The following is a 23,226-nucleotide window of genomic DNA, read 5'->3' as shown; positions in this document are numbered from 1 at the left end:
GACATGCACAGAGTAAAAGTGTCCTCTTGCAGAGCGTCCTTTGACCTGAAAGGGTCATAAAGAGAGGCACGCGCTTAAAGGAGGTCGCGGGAGGCCACGGATGGGACCCGAGTTTGGTTTTCGGATACTCCCCAGGGAAGAAGCGTCTTCTATCCAACTGTCCCTTTTCCTGGCAGATGTTCTTGTACCCAGTATCACCCCCCGAGGATGAGCTTAGACAACAGAAGTGGTTCTCTCTTTATTGTGACCTCGGTCTTGTCGCCAACGTGACTTGGGTGGCCTCTATTGTCGGGACACAAGCTGTATTGATCGGAACTGAAGGAAAAGAAGACACATTGAGCATTCAAGTTCTCCGTCAGGGAATGACGCCTTCACTCTGCCTGACGTGTGTTTGGCACTTCATCAGTTCCGAGTATTCAATGCTGTGCTTTGGCATTCATAGATAGACAGACAGACATCCATCCATCCATCCAGCTAGCCAGCTAGCTAGCTAGCTAGCTGGCTAGCTGGCTAGCTGGCTAGCTGGCTGGCTTGTGGAAACCAAAACCAAGTTGCCATTGACTACCTTCTTCTTCTTTTTCTTCTTCTTTTTCTTCTTCTTCTTCTTCTTCATCATCTTCCTTCTCTTCTTCTTCTTCAGCAACTACCGCCAGAAATACGGAAGGGGAAGATGGTAGCCGTGGCAACTTTGGTTTTGGTTTTGGTTTCCACAGCAGCGGCAATTTTCGACTGGTCTTACTTAGAAGGAAGACAAAGAGCAAGAAGACCCGCAAAATAGTGAGGTGAAACTGCAATATATTAAACTATGTTCACAAATGAAAACCCGCAATAAAGTGAAGCCAAGATAACTGAACCGTGAAGTAACGAGGTGTACTGTTGGCGTCCATCAACCAGGAAACAGCTTGCTAGAGAAAAAATATGATTAAAGAAAACTTTTTTCCCCCGGCAGAACTCTACTAAATTCAATACAAGAGTCCCCATCGTGGGAATGGAACGTTCCACACCCCAGTCTTCAATGAACTAAGAATTAACCAAACAAACAAAAATAAGGAACTGCACGACATTTTTATTTAACTTTCCTGTCTAAATCCCTGTAGTTTTACAACTGTAATAAGACACACGTGGTGTCTTTAAAACCTAAGGCCTAGACTGGATGTTAGGTCGTGTTTGTATGTGTTTGTGGGGAGTGCGTAGGAGTTCCGACGATAAGCCATCTGAGGCAGGAGGAAAGGATGTGGCAATCAGAGTGTTTTGTGTTTGCATCTCTGGGTTGGATTACTCCAGCTGCTCTGGCTCCGCTCTTCGCCTGTCGGGGGGGTTGGAAGACGTCGCTCGCTGTGCCATTCGAATTAAGGAGACCATAATCAGTGGATATTGATAACATCCAGTGAGCCAAGCCTTCGGGTTGTTTGGGAACAGAAAAAAAACATAACACGGGACGTGTTGGAACAGCATCAGCATACGTCTGCGGATTTGCAATTACACAATTGTAGTGAATGGAAAGAAAGGAATCCAAATGTTGTTTTAGATTTGCTTGGCTTTCTGGCTGTCATAGGAATTGGAACCTTTCTTTTCCCTTCCTTTCCTTTGTTTTCTTTGGTCCTTCCTCGGGTCTCCTGACGGCCTCACGACTCTGGCTGGAAGTGTTCGGTTTAGGTGAACGGTATGGGATTTTTGAATAGGTTAATAATTAATGAATGCACACTCACACGCACATACACATACTCACCCACATACAAAATAATAAAAAATAATAATAATAAAAAAAGAGAGCATTGATGATGACATGTCAAATCGGTAAAATTACCGAATGAACAATACTGAGCGCTCCAGGAAAAAAAAAAATAGGAAAAAAAAAGGAATTGGAACCTAACACAATGTATCTCCATTCATCACAGGGAATTTGACTTTCAACCATGTTTTTGGATTGCTCCCCCACCTAAGTCCTCGCGCAAACTGCGAAACGTATTTTAAGTCAGTTTCCTGCAGAGAAGGCTGGCAGGTCTTTGTTGGTTCTGGCGAACAGGATCTGTGGTCCTCAGTTGTTTTTTTGACCCAAAGTCCAAGAGCAAGACCATTGCTGAGGTTGAAATTCAGGGGTAAGCCCCCTCAGCTGACACTCCCACGTTTAAGCATGGCTACTGAATGTGCGTACACACAATTGAATCCGAATGAGATCTCACCCAGTAATGCTGTCAACACCCCCACGTGGGCCCCCAGTCACACTTAACTGTTTGTCCTTTCGCTCTATGTGACACTGTGACCGAAGTGATTGTAAGGCTTTGACTCTCTTATATGAGCTGGTTTTGTGAACAGCAGAAAAATAATGCTGGCTGTAGCTTTACCTAGTTACTATAATTAGAATAGAAAATTTGCATTGATTTCAGCCTGGGTCATAGGTCACTTGAATTGTTATGGTCTTGTATTATGTTGTCCCTTGTGATGATGAGGTATTTGTCAGTCTTATTTACAAGTCAGTTTTTATCTTGTAGTTGCTCTACACTCTAGAAACAGTTGGGTCAAATTGAACCCAACTATGGGTCAAAAATGGACCGATCCTCTACTTATATACCGGGTTATCTTCTTTCTCATACTGTTGACATTTTCGCATCATGAAATCAAGAAACCAGTTGACTGAGCTAAGAAAGTCACAGGACAACGTGGTGGACGTCCATGTAAATATGTTGATCGATTCATCGATCAAACAGCTGCTGTGAATTTCCTGAAACATTGAACAGTTGGACATTAAAAAAAAAGTTGATAGAAGGTCAAATTAAGTTCACCCTGTAAGGGTTTTAGATTCATCCTTATTATTATTTTTTATTTATTTTTATTTTTTTCTGGAGAGCTCAGTATTGTTCATTTGGTAATTTTACCGATTTGACATGTCATCATCACTGCTCTTTTTAAAAAAAATTTTTTTTTAATTTTTTGTATGTGGGTGAGCGTGTGTGTTTTCATTAGTTCACCTAAAACCTATTAAAAAATCCCAAACCGTTCACCTAAGCCGAACACTTCCAACCAGAGTCGTGAGGCCGTCAGGGTTTTAGATTCATCCTGATATTTCACGCAAAAGCCGAATATCCTTTACTGGTAAATATTTCACATGCTGTGTAACATTTCCAGCTGATGATTTTGGTTCTTTTCCATGTGCAGCATTCTTAGCAGACTTCACTATCTACATCACATTCATTCCGTCACCCTGTTCCATAATAACAAGCTAACGCACGTTTCCATAGATGTGTGTCGACAATCTCAGGTGGTTTCACGCGAGACTCAGTGCACCACTTGAAAGAACTTGCCGTAAGGTACCCATTTACTCTCCTTAAGTAGTTTAAAAAAGTAATCCAACCCTGACTCCATGTCAAGTTTAACTGCCTCTGCCTTTTTTTTCGCTGCCTACTGTAAAAGAGGGAAGAAAAGTAAGCTAATCCGAAATGTCATCAGAAATGAAGTTTAAGAATGATTTTTTTTTTTTTTTTTTTTTTTTTACAATCAGTTGTGTCTGAGTAGTGAAAAAAATCTTTGCCGTGTAGTCTTGCGCTGCGGTTTGTGTGAAATGTTTTGGGTCTTTAGCATGTCAGCACACCTTATGGTCGCGCCTCATTCCGTTGGTTTATCACTCGTTCACGTCTTTAAAAGGTAAGCCGAGAAGTCCCACCGCGTATGATTTAAAAGCAGAAAGGTTGGAGTTGTTTTATCTTGGTGTCACGGCTGCGCTCCCTCCCGGGGCCTCGAGCAGCCTCTGCGGTCTGCGCCGAGAAGTAATTAGTACAGGAGTTAAAGCCGCCAGCTTTGGCCTTTGGACCTCTGCTGCCACAGCCTGTAAACCGCCGGCCTGCCTCGCTCGGAAAGATGGAAGATCTTTATCGCTGAACTCCCAACTTTTTAAACAACAAAACACTTGATGATGGAGCCCCCCCCCCCCCCTGCTCTTTATATTCATCTCCCGCTCTCACCTCTTCATCGTCTCTCGTGTTGCCTCGGCACTCGTCAGTAATCGCCACTTGAAGGGAATTCCTTCCGCAGCGACAAGCCTGCAGCTCTGCTTTTTTTTTCGTAAACATTTGATGGTTTTGACAGCTATAATTTGCTTAAAATAACACCAATAAAGCCATGAAGCTGTAAATGCTTAAAAAGCTAATGTAGCGAGATGAAAAGCAATACAGGCCTTTGATTTTGTGGCTTTTCATGAACTTTGTGTTTGCCGGAATGCGATTTGAGGTCTTGTTACAAATATATCATTATTACGAGCACGGCGTCTATTTAAAGACGTTGGACTCCCGTTCATGCAGTGTGGACTGAAAAATAATTGAATTGTGATTTTTATTCCGATTGCGTTTTAATATGCAATCATTTTTTCAAGGTCCTCTTCCGAAGTATTTTTCAACAAAGACAAGCAATAAATGATTTTATATTACAATAAACTATGTATTATCGATTAAGCTAGTCGTAGCTTTGCCCAAATAACTAGACTGCGATTGGTGTAGAGATAGACCGATATGTTTTTTTTCCAGGGCCGATACCGATGTCCAGGAGGCTGATAACCGATATTTGGAGCCGATCTTAATTTTCAGTAAAAAAAAAAAAGGGGGGGGGGATTGGTGTAAAAAAAAAAAAAAATATATATATATATATATATATATACAAATTACAATCTTGACTTGGCTTAAAGCATGTTTTTTTCGAAATGTAGATTTTAGACAAAATCTTTTTTTTTTTTTTTTTTTGCAAAATGTTCAGAGCTCCTAGGGTTATTGGTATGTCTTAAAAAAATTAATGGAAACTTAAACAATAACTTAGCTCTCTTAAAGTTTCACATTTCAGAAGGTTCCGAAGGAAAACACAAATAGTTTCCTAATATACCGATAACTAAAGTCAACAGTGGCAGTTTTATAGCCTGTCAAATCGACTTCAATGCGCTCATTCCTCAGAGCCAGCCAATAAAAGCAAATGACATCTTTGAAAAGATTGAGAAAGCCTTGAGCAGAACATATTCTCCAGCTGCACCGCCTCTGGAGTTAAATCACCGCCACTCCCCTCGTCCTCTTGCCACCTGTCAGAAATATTCAGTATGGCACACTTCCGAATGTTTATTTTTAACGTATATTTTACTTCCTCTCAGTCTGGTCTTAATTAGAGGGGAGATTTTTGCAGATTCTTAGCATTTAAAAAAAATGTTCCAAAATGATGTCATCCAAGTTTCACATTTGGGACATAAGGTATATATTTGTAGTTATGTAGTTGCTCACATAGTTGACTAATGTTCTTGACTCACACCCAATATGCTAATAGTTGAAGTTGCAATTATATCCCAACAATGCTCTCAACAGTTAACCATTAACTGCCTTGTTCAAACAAAAAACAAAGACTGAGGCTCCGAGCTCAACCCCTTCATTCACATTCAAATAACAAGCCTTCTGTCGCTAAATCATAAAGTTACTCTAAGCCGTACCGAACCTTGGCGAGAAATACGTCGGCACGCCCCAGGGGTGGGATGTGAAAGCAGATGAGCGATAGTCCCACTTCTGAAAACTCCAAAGGTACAAAACGTGAGGATGCCCAGGTCGTGAGCCGTCATGTTAGCAATGCGAGCCCGAAGGAATTTAGACGTCAATTTCAGGCGAGAACGGAGGACAAAAAGATTGATGAAATTGAATGGAGTAATCTGCTGAATTCTTATTCCACGGACGATATATTAATCCGAATACCAAGTTTTAGACTAGCGGGGCACATTTTTGCCTTGAGTTCCCTTTTGGCTGCTTCACTGACTTCTGATTTTGTGTTCTTCTTAACAATAAGATTATTAATATATCAATCGCCTTTTTTCTTGTCAAATTGTTTTGATTAATTTGAACAAGACCCCCCCGTGGCACATTCATTACAAGAGTACAAGAGCAGTGATGTTTAAATTACAAGTCAGGTTTCCATCCAATTGTTTCAAATTTTTTAAGCAAATTTTCTGAAAAATCGCAAATCGGACATGCGATTTAAGCCCGTTTCCATCTGTTTCTTGTTTTGCGAATATTGAGAGGGGACTCCGTCACTCTAGGTGGCGGTATAGACCATAGAAATGTGATACTTTAAAAGAAGAAGAAAAACAGGAAGCGACTGCGCCGTGCAATGACGGTGAGTGAGTTTATGAGCTTGCTTTTGTAATTCTTGATCAACCGTAGCGTTCCTTTGCTGTTTTCCATCTAAAATTGCATTCATATTTGCTTCTTTAATTAAATCCAAAAATAATTTGGTTTCGTCCCCCCTAACATACCTAACTTTATCTTCCACCATTGCTTTGTGACGACAAACGTTCGTGTGACTTAATATCCGATCAAAACGTGTGACTTGTATCCGGTCTTGCCAGCGTTTATTCGCAAAACCAATTCCCATAGCCAAAATTCGCATTTTCCTTTTTTTGATACGCTTCAAAATTCACCCCCTCAAAGCGTAAAAACATTTTTGCATTCCCATTCAGTTTTATTTTTCGCAATTCTTGAAAATTCGAATAAAAATGGTTGGATGGAAACCCTACTACAGTCATTAAATGAACCTTTACTCTTGTGACATGTTAAGACTGTTTTTTTTTTATAGGTTTATTGTGCATTGTCCTAAATAAAACACACAGGAAAAGTGCCATTGGGTGCTAGTTAGCCCCAATAACAACATGAGTAGCCCACAAGAATGTTCTAAAAATGATGGGACACTGTGACTTAAAAAGATTGAATTAAAAACAGAAGAAGAATGATAACATCTATATATTTAAACTTAACTTGAAACATGTTTCTTCTGTACTAAATAATACTTGTTAATAAATAATAATGGAAACAAATGTTTTTGTTTACCCAAATATTCCACACAAAAAAGAGGTAATTTTAGAACTGTAATTTTAATTCTGTGATGCTGCAAAAAAAAATTGCTGACGGTTATCATAACGTCAAACTGATTTTTAGGATTTCATTAATAAAGAATGACCAGATACACTTTGTTGTACATTTGCATTGACTTGCAATAAGGTCCCAGGGAGGAAATTCTCTTCCGATGGCAATCCTTTTTTTGCGTGACATGTTGACACAACACACTTAGCCGGCACTAATCTCCATCATACGTGGCCCTCCTTCTATTGCAGGGGTCAAGATTTTAGGGTCATCACATGATGCCTTTCCAAGAGATTACAGCTAAAACTCCAATATGACAGTTGGTTGTTTCACATGAGCGGATTTCTCCTTTCGCCCGAATAAAACCTGCTGCAGCTTTTGGTGTTCAATTCGAGTCAAAACTTTGCAAAGAATCCTAACTGCCTTTCTAATGGGCAACTCCACAAACCAGCAGACACAATAGAGCGGCGGCGCTTTTGTATAAGAGAAAGGCCAGTGCGCTAGTTAAGGAAGGCTCGCCGTCAAAAGGAAAAGGGGAGGAGAGACTTCTGGGTGTTCTTCGTGCATTGTTGGAGCATTCTGCCTCTGAGGGACACCTGTCATTGGCTAGCTGGTTTACACAGGTGCCTGCAAGGGGAGCGTCAGTCAACAGGTAGCGACGAACAATGATGAAGAGATGCATAGAAATGAAGGTATGAGGGGAAAAATCATGCGCTCGCTTTTGAATCGTACTTTTGTGGGTGGAGGAATGTGGCCACGCCCACGCCACACACTCCCAATCATTTACAGTCGTATCATTTGAAACCCTTCTTACACTCGCCCGTTCCCATGGTTTCACTGCTGTCGCCAAAGCTGGGCAGAAACCTCGTGGTCCCTTTGGGCGCTTGGCGCATGGCCCAGAATGAGCACTAACGATAATTTGATTCCCGACAGTACACACCCACACACCCGTTAACAGCGAGCGGATAGTTTTCATCACACCATGTTGTTATTGTTGATGTTTTCTATACTACATATTTGGACGCACAGCTAGGAAGAGGATGACAAGTTGTTATTTTCCGTTCTGCGCAGGCTGTCATCAGCACTGATTACATATTCATAAATATAGAGGTGGTTCCTTGAGCTATTTTCTTGCCACTCCCAGTTGATGTTTACTGTCAAACTAATTATAAAACAAAAAGAGATTTACACTTTTTGTATTGTATTTAAAATGACCGCAAAAATTGCCTTATGACAGCCCGTTTAGCTTAATGACAAACAATGCAAAACGCTTAAGCAGGCTAACAAATAGCATCTTTTGGTGAACATAAACTTGTGATGTTCGATACCACTTTTTTCAGACCGATACCAGTACAAGTACTCAACAGTTGAGTTGTCAATTGTACCGATACCACACTGAATAAAAACAGTTGGGTCAAAAATGGACTGGTCCTCTACTTGGGTCAATTTGACCCAACTTTGAGTCAAGAAATGGGTCTTTTAGTGTAAAACAACTCATAAATATTGGTCAGATCCTTTACTTGGGTCAAGAAATTGGGTAATTTTGTATGACACAACCCAGAAAGTTGGATCAAATTGACCCATAAAGTGGCTCGGTCCTTTTTTTTTTTTCTCTATAATTGGTTTACTTTTGAACCACATGTTTTTAGAGTGCACTTACTGATGCCACTAGTACTTATGATACATAAAATTTCCCCTAAAGAAAAAAAAGGGCCTATATACACCAATATAAAATTAATGGCATTTTTTTCCTCATTTCTAGTTCTTGATCGTAAAACAAAAGAGGGCTGCCGAAGGTACCTATACCTTAAAATATGGCCTGATAATTGGCCCGATACTGGTACCTGGTATCGGTCCTCGCCCATCCCTAGCGAAAAATGACTAACATTACTGCAGCTTACTGAGTCAGTTGTGAAACTCGTCTTCAAGTGTGTCTTTATGGCTGTAATATACTGCCCCAAGGTGGCCAAGGCACACACCAGCGGGAGCAGCAAAATGTCCATTGAATTGAAGCAAAAATCGGGCAAATAGGTTAATTTATTCTTTACAGTCTGTTTAATTATATCTATTTTTATTTTATTTCATTTATGTACTGTACCTCTATAGAGTTGCAAAGAAATGCATCTGTTGTCTACAAATCTGCCACCGGTGGAAATGTGTGACTCAACCCGCGGGGGCTTAATAAGCATCCATATTTAGACGTGACCTTCCTTTCAAGCCCTTCCTCCTTGAAACTGTGACCATGGCGACAAAGGGGACAATGTGTGTTTTTCTGCGTAAGCATGCGAGTGTATGTGCTCAGAAACACCATTTCAATGTAATCTCCGCCGCCCAAGCAAAGACTGACCAAATAGAGGTAATTGAGTCACATACTGTGTCCACTTGATGTGTGTGCGCGCGCATGCCTGTTGACTCTTTGTAAATGTGTTTGCACAGCACTTCGCCAGGAAGCTTGGACTCGGTTTGTAAGTTGTTTTTAGTTGTTTGCGTTTGTGGAACTATTTTTTTTTCTCTCATCATCAATTCCCAAGACATGATGAGCTGGCTACTGATGAACCGTACCTCTCACAATTATTCCTCTTTTGTGTCTTTTAATAGGGACTGAGCTGTAAATTGTATTTTTTGACCAGTTTGTTGTCATCACTGGCTGGAATGTTAATGATCAGTCTGTGGTGGGTTTGGTTCTTTTGCGGGTGACAGTCTATGTTGACTCTTAATGATGGAATAGAGCAAAGAAACATCAACAAAATGCTCAAAATTAGCAAATTACCAAATCACACCCAAATTCATGTTAAATGTGATGTGCACTTATCCACTCCTATTTAAAGTGCCTTTGTTTAACCACAAATAAAGTTCTTTATTTGGCTTATCCTGACATTTTTGTAGCACGTTTTACAATATAAGCCATGGTTCGCAGAGAGCCACCATATAGCATCAAAGAGATCAGTCAGGAGAAAATAGTTTATTAAATATACCATGAAACAGGATTAAGTGTCATTGACAAAAAAGTAATCATGAAAATCTGTGGCAAAATGAGCAAGTTATGTCTAAATTTCAATGTCATTGCATTGCCTTTGATGGGAATGTTGCCCCTGCCAACATGGCCGCCACGTAGGCACGTCGATTAGCCGGGCTGCCTCAGCGTACTGGCATATCTGTGGTACCAGTCCAGAAGTTGGGAAAAATTTCTTTATTTGTCTTATTTTCCAGAATCATGTGATGTTAAGGTAATAACTATAGAGTTTATCACATTAGATTCATTTAAATGAATTGATTATATTTATTTAAAAAAAAAAATTTTTTTTTAAAAGACCTGCTGCATGTTTTTGTCTCACCATAGTGATGATGCTAACCCCCAGGCTAAACTTTAGCTAAGTGCAGTTTATGTTGGAGAGTTACGCTATTACACCCAGAATTTTTGTTTCAAAAGGTCAGTTTAACCAAAAGTTTAGCAAGTGAAATTGATTATCCACTGAATATGTTTGCCACTAGAGTGCTACTGCTAGCTCGCTCGTGAAGCTAATCTTTAGCCAAATGCTGTTGTTGTTGCCTTTGCTTGCAGTCAACTTTCATTCCTCACTCATATTTATACCAAAAAGTAACTCTATTGTCCAAGATTCTTTGTGAGAGCAGTAACCAACGAACATTAAGATGATAAAAAGCAGTAAAAGGTTAGCGGTTGGCTAATGTTATGTTTAGTCTGTATTTGAACACATTTTTAGGCCAAACAAAGCCTGCATTTCACATTTAAGTTATTGTTTAAAGCACATGTTTATTAACACTCGCTATTGCAACTTGACATCACAGGCTACTTGTCCAAAGTGTTAAAGAACTACACGGAGCAAGCCTGTGACGGAGAACTCCTGACTGTTCGCTGCCCGCCGCGCACCACCATCACCGTCCAATCGGCTTTTTACGGAAGGAAAGGCTCCTCCGACCTCCACCAGTGCCCTAAGAGCTACCAGGCCCCCCTTGGTTATTATGACGCTCGGGGGGATGAGTACTGCTCTGTGTCCACTGCACTACAGGTAATTAAATGAACATAAATATTCCTAATTAGCCTCATTTGTGTAAATCGTCCATACTTCACTTTGAAAGAACTTGCCCTCCATTTTCAACTGCGGTCAAGGGTTAATTCATATTCGGAGGCCCGCTGATTACGTAACGCGTTTTCCGCTAAATTAAACTTCCTGAATAGGAGGCAGGCTTCTCTGTTTTCTCGTGACACAAAGCGATTTCATGCGCCCTTTGCTTCAGCATCCGCTCTCAAATTAGGATGCGAGTGGAAGGACTCGCATCGCAATACAAACACACACGCACGCAAAACTGTCCGCCATTCAGTCAGCTGTGTGGTGTATTTTTAGTACGTTGTAGTGTTGAACACCAGCGTGTTGTTTCATAATAGCCGGGACCTTGATGAATGCCCACAGACAACAGTGCACATTGTCTTCAAGTGTAAGAGTGAGCGGATTGCTGTGTGAAACCAGAGCCCTCCGACCTCTTTTGACCAGTTTTCTCTGGGTACTCCGGCTTCCCCCCACATGACAAAAAACATTAACTGAAGACTACACAGTAAATGTGGTCATGAATAGTTGTTTGCTTATGGCGACCAGCTAATTTGAAGGTCACATGTTCGACTATGTTGGGCTTAAGAAGGATGAAAACTGAGATGGAAAGAGATGAATGACTAGAGTAGACCCTTCCGGATTCTTTACTCCCTCCCACTGTGTTCTGATGGTTTTTTCCAATCCTGTTTGAAGTGGTTTTAGGTTTGCCCGCTCCTCATTGTTAACCTACTGAAAGCGTGTTTTTTGGTCCTCGCCCCCCCGCTAACCCCCTGTTTTAGAAAATGCTGGACGAGTGCCAAGACAGAAGGAGCTGTCAAGTTCTTGTCAACAGCCGCGTGTTTGGGATGGACCAGTGTCCTGGAAGCAGCAAATACCTCACAGTGAGGTACAAGTGCAGACCCAGTAAGTCCCTCACTGCATTGCATCCGCTCCTGGTGCCTTCCACATATTTTTCCACACAAATAGCATACTTGTCACGCATAATTTGTCATCTATAAAGGCTTGGTTCGTTGGGAGGTATTTTTCAGAAAACCTGGTTTAAAAAAAAAAACTGACTTGGGAAGCTATCATTAGGGCTGGGTATTGTTTCTAATTTGATTTGATTCATTTTAGGGGTGTGAATTGCCTTGTATCACGATTAATAGGTCACTATTCGATTAGATACCGATTAATCATGATACAAATCTATAAGTCGAATATTGCGATTTCTTTATTTTTATTCAAAAATTTGAAAACACTCAACAGTAGTGATAGACAAATGAAGCTTCATGAAACACTTGTGATATTGTTTGACTCCTCTCGATGGCACTCTTGGTTTAAATGAACCAGCTAGCTAGCTAAACGGCTAACCAGACAGACAGCACATGTGATATTTTTTTTTACTCCTCGAGATGGCACTCTTGGTTTAAAAGCTAACCTCAAGTAAGATGTTTTGTTGAATATTTCCAACAAAAATTGATGTTTAAAAATTGATTTGGCCACATATTGAATCGATACGAGAATTGTGCACGGTAATATCGCAGAAAATATTTTTTTAAACACCCCTAATTCACTTCCATTCAATCTGATATTGATTAATTATGGTATTCTTAAATATCAAGGACATTATAAAAATTCTACAATATGGAATTTTTTTCCCCAAAAGATATTTACAGTAAAAAGGAGAGTCAAGGATCAACATTGGCCCGGCTTTCACTTGCTGGCTTGATGCAATGCGCTTGTCCTTATGGGAAATGTGGTCTTCCTTCAGGCATAACATCCCTTTTGTCCATATGGCGCCAACATTACGCAATCTGAAAATTCCTTAGTGTTGCTTTAAGTGTTACAAAAACATTGACATCAGCAAGGATGAGATTTTTTCCTAATTCTAATTCAACAATTGTAAATATAAATTAAAATTGTCTTAAAGTGCACTAAGTCAGGTCTAAATTCATGTGAACAGTAAATTTCAATATACAAAAAAAATGTTGGCCTTCTATTTTCTTTTGAAAAAAAAAGAAATATGAAAATAATCGATTCATGATTTTATGAATCAATATCAGGCCCGAAAAGGAAAATCGATTCGATAGATTATTCAATTTTTTTTAAAACCCAACCTTAATCATGATATAAATCAACTGGCGTAAGAGCCATTTTAAACGCTTGCTTGACAGTCAACTAGTCCTGGTTGGAGTCTGCATTTGGCACTCAGTCATCTGGAATCGTCTCCACCATCTGTCGTCACTCTTAACAGGATAAGCGGAACTGAAACTGGATGGATGTGTTGTCTCAAAGAAAACCCCCTTATGCCTTTTTACCCGCGGCTCTCTCTGCGGGCCAGGAAGCCGAGAGCTCGGCGACAACAGCCAGCGCCGTAATCCCAACCAGACTCTTGTCTTCATTGCGGCTCCACAGTGGAGGATTTAATCCATTGATCCCTCTGCTCTCCCTACTTTTCCTTCCTCCAATCAACAGCTCTTTGTTCCCTGCCACTTAACCAATGACGTGTTAGGGGAGGAAAGAAAGGCTGCGTGGGGGAGCACCAAGTAGGTGTCACTGCCTCTGAAAAAAGAGGAAGTGAAGGAGAAAGAATCCATCCATCAGCAAAAGACACAACAAGTCACCCGGGCTACCTTCTTGCCTCCTCTGCATTCTTGCTCCACTCCCCACCTGAATGTGGGCTGTTTTGATTTGCCGGCCAGTGGAGCTGCTCTGGTGGTCACAGGTCACCATGACTGGATGTGTGTGAGGAATGCCGCTGCGTGGCTCTACTTGTCCACCTTGCAACTCTACCTCTGTGCGTAGACGCTCTCCGCCGTGCCTTCGGGCGGCTATTGCGAGCGGAACATTTGACATCTTATACTCTATTTTCATGCCTGACTACAGTAAATACAGCCTGCAGCAAATGTTCAAGTATGCAGGAAAAAAATAACAACTTCATTACTTACATATCAGAATTTTTGTTTCTCCAAAGCTACGTTTTGAACTTGTAACTTCTTTTGTTTTCCCAGATGAATACAAGAGCAAGGTGGTGTGTGAGGAGGACAGGATGAGGCTGAGCTGCAAACGGGGGATGCAGATCGCCGTCTACTCCGCCATGTTTGGTCGCACCCAACAGGGCACCCTCGAGTGTCCTCTGCACCACAGGAGAGCGCCGTCAGTGGGTAAGCAACCATGACAACACTACACCATTGCCAATAGCTCTGAATTTGAAACAAAAAAAATGGAGTGTTTCTGTCAACAAGGTCCAACATGAAACACTAATGCCACCTAGCAGCTGAAAATGACCTCAAAACTAATCTATGACTCAATGTTTCACAGTTGAGCTTTTGAATATACTGTATAAGAGAAAACATTATTATTATTATTATTATCAAAAAATTCTGATGTACTTATCATTAACTAATTCAAACCCCAAAACGTGTAAAAATGTTTTTTTAATACTTTGTCTTTCACTCCCAAAAACGTAGTTACGCGTTAATTTTTTTTATAACAAGCTGTTTTTGTCAGTGTTTTCACCAGGAATGTGAATAATGATGAAACTTAGCTACAGTATATTCTAATGCTAATTGCTGCAAAACGGAATCAGATAAAAAAAAATACTTTTTTTCCTGATGAAAAAAGAGACTCTAATGTTTCCATGTTTTTATAGCAATAGAACAAAATATTCTGTGGGCCTTACAAGTCCAAATCCAGTAAAACAGCCGGGAGTGAAGGGGGTTGCTTCAGTGAAAATGGCTGGGAGTGAATGAGTTAAATTGGATGAAGGACACATGGGCACACTGTCAAACAGAAGGACGGCATCTTGGGAGGTGAGTCTCTTCACATTAAATCCCAAAAACTAACACTAAAACTAACACTATAATTAATTAATTAAAAAAATTAACTAAATAAACTAAAACGAAGCATTTAAAAAAAAAAAAAAGACAAACCTGCTCTAAAATCTGATAAAAACGAATTGATTAAAAAAAAGAAATAAAATCAATTATGAAATACTGTGTCTTTAACTATTAACTATTAAAACAAGATTTTCTGAAGGGATTTTTAATTTGACAACTATTGAAATTTGGATGTTCTACTTTCTGAACTGTGTTCTCCTCCAAAAAAGGGCTGCTCGATTATAAAGAAAATATTAATCACGATTAATTTGGTAATAATTGAAGTCAGGATTAGGACGATCGTTTGTTTTTTGGTGCAAAACAAAAAAATGTTTAAACCTAAAAGATTTATTAAATTTATTATTTTAAAATAAAAAAGCGCAAATATATACATTTAAACAACTCAAAATGAGTATTAGTCATATTTTATTTTTGCTTACGACTATGCCAATTTTGGAATTATGTAATAATTTAAATTGTAATTGAATTTCAATTAATTGCACAGCCCCGGGTCCTGTACGTACACTCGCTACAAACACGGCCAAAATGGATCTGTATGAATTATATTGAATTGTTTTCTGATTCATGAAGCACATCCTTGAATGCTGCTTGCTTCTCTTATACACATCGAGTCAATATCCAATGAATATCACTACGATTTAATAGTGGCACCTTTCATTTTATTCACAGCTTTCGGGGTCAGCCTCGGTTGAGGGGAGGATTTTTTCCATTAAGACTCAAAAGTGGTCAATGCAAATGAAGTCTTTGCATGATATTTAAATCACTTCCCTTGTCCTGCAAATTCTTTTGCATCATAATTGAGCATTGAGGGAAAGAACGGTGTCTTTTTTTTTTCTGGAAGCAAAACATACCAAGCGTCACTATGTGTCTCGCTGTTTTTATTGATGACTCGAGCATGTCAGGACTTGAACGCATCTTGAGCACAAAGACCTTCACAAATGCTGCCTGGCCTTAATTCCGCTTTAAGTCTTTTACTCGGATGGCTAATATTGCACGACGTTACCCCGCTGTGCATTTTAGGAGATTTGCAGCTTCCTCCAATCATTTCTTGACTGACACCGCCATTTTGTGTACATCGGCGCTTTAAACCGGAGACAGATTTATGATCATTTTAAGCAGTCATTTCCTCGCCATGCTCTAAAAGCATCCCGAGATATATAAAACCCCGCGCACACAGACGCACACATTGTCGGGGCGGAACTAGGTTGGAATGTAGATCGGATGTCGTGCAATGTGCCGTAGAAAAAGGGACGAGGATTGAGTTGCCGCTCAGAATGTTTTGGACGCATGACAACTATGCTCATAATTTACTGGGTTTTTATTGTTATTTATATGTGTGAGTTTAAATGGCAAGGGTCCACAAGTCAAGCCACACAATGTGGACATGCCCTGCGGTGCCAATGTGTGTGTGTGTGTGTGTGTGGCCTTTATGCGACACCGGGTTCAAAAGGCTAACACTAGCAGTGGGAGTAATCAGAGACAATTATGAAGCGCACTCCAATAGAGCAGCAGGTGGTTTGGTGTGTGTGTGTGTGTGTCTAATATCTGGTTTCAAGCTCGCCATTAAATACAGTAGCGTAGCTGTGGCAGTAGCGTTGGCAGATGAACTCTACTGTTACAGTGGTACAAAGGCCAGATTAGAGGCAGGGAGAAGCATTGTTAACTGTCAAATGGCATTAGCATTGTGTGCGCTCACAATGCACATGCAAACGCCATGCTTGTCTATGTGCCTCACAAACACACGCACACACTCACATCCAGGATGTTCCGGACTGTCTGGTGGGATTCCCCGTGTCTTTAATGTGCCCCCCCCCCCCCCCCCCCGCCGTGTCACGACGAGCAGGAAGTGAGCTTGTCTTGAGTGACGGCGCAGACCCACACCGCTAATTATCTTTCACTAACGGGACCGCCTCTTGTTCTTCGTGCCCTTGCGGATGAGATGCAGGAAGTGTTTGCGGTGTCTGACGCCACATCCAAAACCAAAATTGGTGTTTTTAGTCGACATGTCCCATTTAGTCTATTTTTGCATTTTGTGCCGTTTTTAACTCATTCACTGCCATTGTCGCCTATAGATGTCAATAATTCATTTGAACATTTTTTTCCCATTTTGTTAACAAGAGTATGAAAACCTTTTTTATTGTATTAAAACAGATATCAAATTTGTTATTAATCATGAGTTAACTAGTGAAGTCATGCAATTAATTACGATAAAAAAAAATACTCACCTGACGCCCCTAATTTTTAATAATCTTTTTTTTTTTTAACTAAAAACAAGTATTAATTTATTATTATTATTAATATTTTTTTTAAAGAAAAGATTATTAAAAATGAGGGGCATCGGGCGATTAAAATTTGTAATCGTAATCAATCGCATGACTTCATCAGTTAACTCACGATTAATCACAAATTTTATATCTGTTCTCAATGTACGAAAAAAAATCTAGGTTTTCATGCAAAAATGAAGAAAAAAAAGTTAAACGAATAGAAATTGTTCAAATGAATTTTTGATGTCTATAGCTGTCAATGGGAGTGAATGATTTAAAAATGTTTTCCGTCGCTCAAAACTGTATTTTTGGAAAAGTCCAAACTTCGACTCAGTGGCTAGCATCTTTTGTGTGCCACAATTTGAGATTTATCCAAAAATATCCTCCTTAACTCATTCACTCCTAGCCATTTTCACTGAAGCAACCCCTTTTGCTCCCGGCTGTTTTGCCCGTTTTTGAGGTACAGTACTTCTATGTATAACATGTCATTTCAAAGGGAATTAAGGGTAGAATTGGAATACATGAATATCTCAATTTTCATTATTAAGAGACATAACGTCGCTGTCCTGTGAAAAACACCAATGTCCATTTTTTTATTTATTTTTTACATTTATGAGATGAAACTGAATGCAGAGATTTCAAAAAATGTAAAAAATTGAAAAAGTGAAGATAAGTCAGATTTTGTGAAAACATCCCATATATAAAGCTGTCAAAGTGAACTAACAAGTAGAGGCAATCTCATTGGTTACTCTTATTTAATAGTTACTATTATTTAATTTGGCACAAAAATACCTTCCATAAGTGGCAGCACTTGAGAAAATAATATTTTTTGAAAAATCTTTTGTAGAAAAACATGTATTCTTGTCAACATAGCCTCAGCAGATGTGCCATTTTGCACCAAGCTATTGTAGCTCTAATTTGAAACGTGAATATATTTTTCATCTTTCTGTCTAGGCGAACAAAAACAGTACAATGCTGAAATGTATTTGAATGAAAAACATATAGTGTTTACATTTTAAACTTAGAGAAAGATTATAGATTAAAGGTTATAATTCTACATCATCTTCCTGCCAAAATATGATTGCTGTTTTCTTTTTTAGCTTGTGATTTTTTTTATAGTCGCGGAACACTGCATGATATCACGATGAATCCACATGAGCAAATCCAGAAAAGACATGCGCCCAATTTTAGGACTTTGATGTTTTTTCCTCCTTGCTTTTTTTTTTGGCGGGGTGTCGGGGGGGGGGGGGGGAGTGAGACAGGTCTTAACTGTGATGGAGGAGCCTCAAAGCAGAAGCCCTCCTCTCTCATCTGGCTCATTATCATCACACAAAACTCTTGACATCCAAATGACTCCCCCTTTGCCTTGTCTGATAGCGCTTTTTTTCTTTCTCAGGGTCCCGCCGTGCTTTCATGGCTTTTCGAGCTAAGCCTTAACAGACCGTAGGCATCTCTTGATGGAGCTGGAAAATGATTACAGTGCTATTTTGTTTCACTAGAATGACGTGCCTCGCTTTGATGTGTTAGGCGCGCATAATGACTACGTTGGCTTGTTTGGTTCATTTTCATTCAAAGCAAACTGGCAGATTTTAGCTGATATTTCTCCTGAAAATGATGCATCCTTATTTCCGACAGAACTGTAAAGCTGAGCTGATGAAGTCATGACTTACTCGTGTTATATTTTGTGCCCTCAAAATATTCAGCTATCGCCTTACACACCATTGCATGTCAGATGTCGGCCATACAAAGACTTGGAAGTATCGCGAGTGGCTTATGGACCAAATGATACGTTTCACATGTGAGTCATATGAGCGGAGGGGGAGATAAAATAGGTCCCCCTATTGTGTTTGGAGCTGCGACTGCCGGAATATTCCGGGAAAGTTGTATTTTTGGATCACTTCTATGTGCTTATGTTAGATTCTGCCAACTTTATTTATCCCACAAGGGGCCATTCATTTGTAGTTAAGTACGAAAAATAGCTCCGACTTTCCTGTTTGCAGCTTTGCGTGTTGGTCATCATTCATAAGTGACAAAAAGTCTCAGAAATGACTCCCTTATTCTGGTTTTCTCTGAACTGGGAACCTTCTCTTGTGAGCCACAGGCCCGTCCTTGTTGACAGTGTGCGGTCCTGCAACGGCCACGAAGGTGCTTGAGGGTAAAGGTCAGAGTTAAGAGAGGTTATTCATGCCTGTGCACCCCGTGTGTGCTTGCATGTAAAATAAGGCCCTTCTATGCTCGCCTGTAATGGGAGCCGGCGAAAGTTGGACCCGAGGGAGTTCTCATTTAAAGTCCATACAAAATATAGTTTGTTCAAACACACCAATGCATAAACTAATGTGTGTGTCTTGATTGGCCTCTGGATCCCCGTCTGTTGGTCTGTGAGAGTCTTGTTCTGGCCAGGGAATGAGAATGTGCAGCTAATGGATGCTTCACATCAGAATGAACAGTTTTCAGCAACAAGGCAGACCAGAAGGTCATCGTGTCATATTGGCTGCAATAAGACTGTAAATGTTAACATTCTTCTTCTGTTTTTCATTCTTCACAGTCACAGTGTCCTATCACCGGTGAGCTATTTTTAGAGGGCTACTCATGCTGTCTTGGGGGTAACTAGTACCTGCTGGCACCATGTTTTTTTGTGCGTGTGCATGCAATGGAGGACAAAAAAGGCCAAACTAAATAAATAAGTAGTAATAATTAAAAACTGATGTAAAAAATATACTGTAATTCAATTCAAAAAATCAATCTGAAAAAGAAATATAAATGGAAATAAAAACTACAAAAATAAATAAAGTAAGATAAATGCAAAAATAAAGACAAGATTTTAAAATAAATAAATGTGGAAATAAGTACAAAAAATAAATATTATTCAATGTCAATCAATAAATAAAAACACTCTGCTCATACTTATTTCATGCTGCATATGCTGTCAGCATGAAAAGCGTCATGAAATGTTTTCCAAATGAGGGGGCAGTTCGTCTTGGGTTGAACTGTTTGCTTATTGGTTGATCGACATGTCAGTCTATGTTGGAATTCACACACACGAAAGAAACAATGGAACTTGTGTGAAGTTGTCGAGCAACTCTTAGTTGCAAGTTTTGGTGATATATATATTTTTTTGTATTTACTTTTTGAATTATATTTTTATATCAATTTTAATTTTCACTTTTATTTATTTTTTATTTAGGCATTTTTGGTCCTCCATACAATACACTCTAATCAACAGATTAAAAATGCATTTGTGGTTGCAGTGTCTCTCTTGTCTTGATCCCTCCCTCGTCCTTCCTGTGTAACTGCTCACCCATCCCCTCTCTATTCGCCGTGAAGACGGGGAAAAAAGTGTTCGGCCCCAATTAACTTCAAAGAGGCGGCTCGTTTACGCTACTGTGCAAGCGGCAGTTTTATCTCAAGTCTATTTATCATGACTAGTATATGAATCAACTCTTTCACAGTTGAAGATCATTTATTATTACTGAAGGCACTTGTACGGCAATTGTCAAGTCTCTGAAGTGTCTCGACAGTTTTCCCAGTTCCACGCTGGTTTTGACCTCGCTGTGTCCTGGCCAGGAATTCCAGATTGTTAGTTCCTGCTGGGGAATGTCTGTTTGCCCCCACCGACGTGCATTCGGAGGGATAGACGTTTAGAGGCCAAATTGCTGCATACAAATAAATCTGCGGTCTGATTCATAGAAGCAACATTGGGATATTCCCTTCACATTAGGTCATGTTAAGAATTATATTGTCTCCCATGCATTAATGTTGACAGCGGGCATGACCAATAGTTTCACTTTCACTTCCTGACTACAACATTTACCCTTTGACCCGTGCCACCATTCATTGCGGCCTGTTGACATGTAAAAGCGAGCTGCTGCCTCACATTCTGTCTGATCTCTCTCGCTCTGCTACCCTCTATGGGGCCCTCTCAGGTGAGCCAGGTGAGAATCAAGTGTCCGTTTTCAAAGGTTCATCTCCTTGTGTTGTTTTTAGAGGTTCGATTGACCATTTTTGGGGTTACACGCAGCGTGGGGACTTTTGAGGCCCTTCCACGTTCAAACACTCAGCAGAAGCTACTTCTTTCATTTTGCTACTCACATGAAAGTCTGTGATTAAAAATTATACATTTAGTGCAGATTAGGGTTGTAATAGTTTTGGATTTTTCATTTCATTTCATTTTATTTTGTTTTGACTTTTTTTTTTAAATTTCAGTTATTTTTAATTAATTTTCAGGACAATTTTGTTAGTTTTTGTTTTTTCAAAAATACTTAAATTTAGTTGAATTTTTATGAATTTTAGTATTAGTTGTATTTTATTATTTAAATTTTTTTAGATGTTTTTTCTCCCCGTTGTTTTATATTGAGTATTTATTTGCAAGGGAGGATCACTACGTACCGGTATTGTGTAACAAAGTACAGCCAATAATTCTGAAACAACTGCCCTTTTTTCTGTAGCTACAAATGTACAGCAAGCGACACCAAAATAAATACATTTAAAAGAGTGAGAGTGTGGAAGTGAGTAGGAAGCGCAAAGGGATGACGCGACAACTACATTCATCAATGTCTGGTGTTCGTACACAAACATGGATCGGGTATCCTTTTGACAAAAAGAGGCCCAAATTGGGTTTTGTTGTTGTGACTCAGAGAAGCCAAGAAAGTCTGCTTGGAAAAGATATTTTGACCTCTTTGCAATATTTGTGTTCAGTATGCTTGTGAGTTATAGCTGACAGATGCATATGTAGTGCTTTGCTATCCGTCTGTCAATCTATTTCCAGACCTACAAGTAACTTGGCAAGTCAACATTTGTTTAATCTCTAATATATATATTTTTGTCTTCTGTCAGATTGCCAGTCGTCCATTGCCCTAGAGGTCGTGACCTCCCGCTGTCAGGCCAAGAAGAGTTGCGTGGTTCGAGCCTCATCTAGAGAATTTGGGGATCCCTGCTACTCCGGAACCAGGAAGTACCTCAGTGTCATCTACACCTGTGGTAAGTCATGAACTTCCTACTTTAGCCACAAGGGGTCGCTGTTTACCCAATGTTACGCTTCACAGTCTCAGCTAAGGGGCTGCAATTGATTTTTTAAATTTATTTTAAAGGGAATACTGGCGCAATTGTGTTGTTGTGGCTTTAAAAACTCGAAATTAACCACATTTGTTAGACAAAGGTGTCATAAGTAATATTGTATTATTATTAGTAACTAGTGACGACTCAATTTAGGTGTCAATTTATGTGTGATTTTTTTTTTTGGTCTGTTTGTGGCCTTATATTCAATGTTGTCGATACAGGTATTTTATAAGCATTTGCCAGCCAAATTCTACACACAAATCTGATGTAAAACTCCCAAAAGTCAAGTCAAAATGACTTCAATGCATTGTTTATATTCCGTGCAGATGAGTGTGAATGATGGCCTTATTCTTTTGTTTTATCAGTAACACACCCTCGGGCTAATCCTGACAGGTCAAGGCTGTGATTCTTTAACCATTCTCTCGGATGCACACACACATTATCCAGATGCCTCAACATCCGGGACTGATCAATCAGCTTTGTGTCCTGGAGCCTCTCAAACTGACAAATCAGTCTAGACCCGCTTCACAGCGGCATATCTTCTTTTTTGAAAGTCAATTGTCAAACAGTTCTCCGAGTGGCCGTCCAACTTTTATCTCAACCGGTGGATGCAGACGCGAACAGGCAGACTTCAGCTGTGTTTATGGAGTCGTTTTGTCTTCAATCTGGTGTCTGACCTTCCTTATCTGCCTCTGATAACCCATCACAAACTCGCCAAACAGCTCGATAAATGAGCGAGTGTTTGCGAGGAAGAAGGGAAGGAAGTGGGATGGTAAATATTCAACAGAAAGAAGTGACGAATGGGGGGGGGGGGGGTGTTGCTGCCAGGTTGGGCGATTGAGAAGTTTGAACTTGAGTACTGAGGCCGCTGTAGACATGAAGTCACTGGTCGCCCCAAGGCTCAGGAAAAATGGTAATTAGTGTGTGTGTGTGTGTGGGGGGGGGGGATTCCTCTTTCATTCTAAGAATGTGCCAGTGCAATGTTTGATTCCAGTTGAAAATAGTTTGTGTATTCTAGCGACTCTTTTCAGTCTTAAAGAGGCGTCAGCCCACTTCAAATTTTAACTGTCCTTTTATGACCTAAGTGCTA

At 39.9% G+C, this 23,226-nt stretch overlaps 1 protein-coding gene across 2 annotated transcripts in view; it reads left to right on the top strand.

Annotated features, from left to right (window-relative positions):
- Positions 1-23,226, top strand: part of eva1aa (eva-1 homolog A, regulator of programmed cell death a) — a 71,044-nt gene that overhangs the window by 9,967 nt on the left and 37,851 nt on the right. The window contains exons 1-5 of one of the 2 annotated variants that reach the window (XM_077552821.1): positions 10,050-10,099; positions 10,680-10,900; positions 11,719-11,842; positions 13,930-14,082; positions 21,915-22,058. In XM_077552821.1, coding sequence (XP_077408947.1) covers positions 11,722-11,842; positions 13,930-14,082; positions 21,915-22,058 — 418 coding nt within the window. In that variant the 5' untranslated portion in view covers positions 10,050-10,099; positions 10,680-10,900; positions 11,719-11,721. Of the gene's footprint in view, positions 1-10,049; positions 10,100-10,679; positions 10,901-11,718; positions 11,843-13,929; positions 14,083-21,914; positions 22,059-23,226 lie in introns of those variants that run through there. The other variant, XM_077552820.1, reaches the window with a different exon arrangement.

This window comes from Vanacampus margaritifer, chromosome 19 (assembly GCF_051991255.1).
Source record: "Vanacampus margaritifer isolate UIUO_Vmar chromosome 19, RoL_Vmar_1.0, whole genome shotgun sequence".
NCBI classification, from domain to species: Eukaryota; Metazoa; Chordata; class Actinopteri; order Syngnathiformes; family Syngnathidae; genus Vanacampus; species Vanacampus margaritifer.
This window is presented reverse-complemented; position numbering and strand designations above follow the sequence as displayed.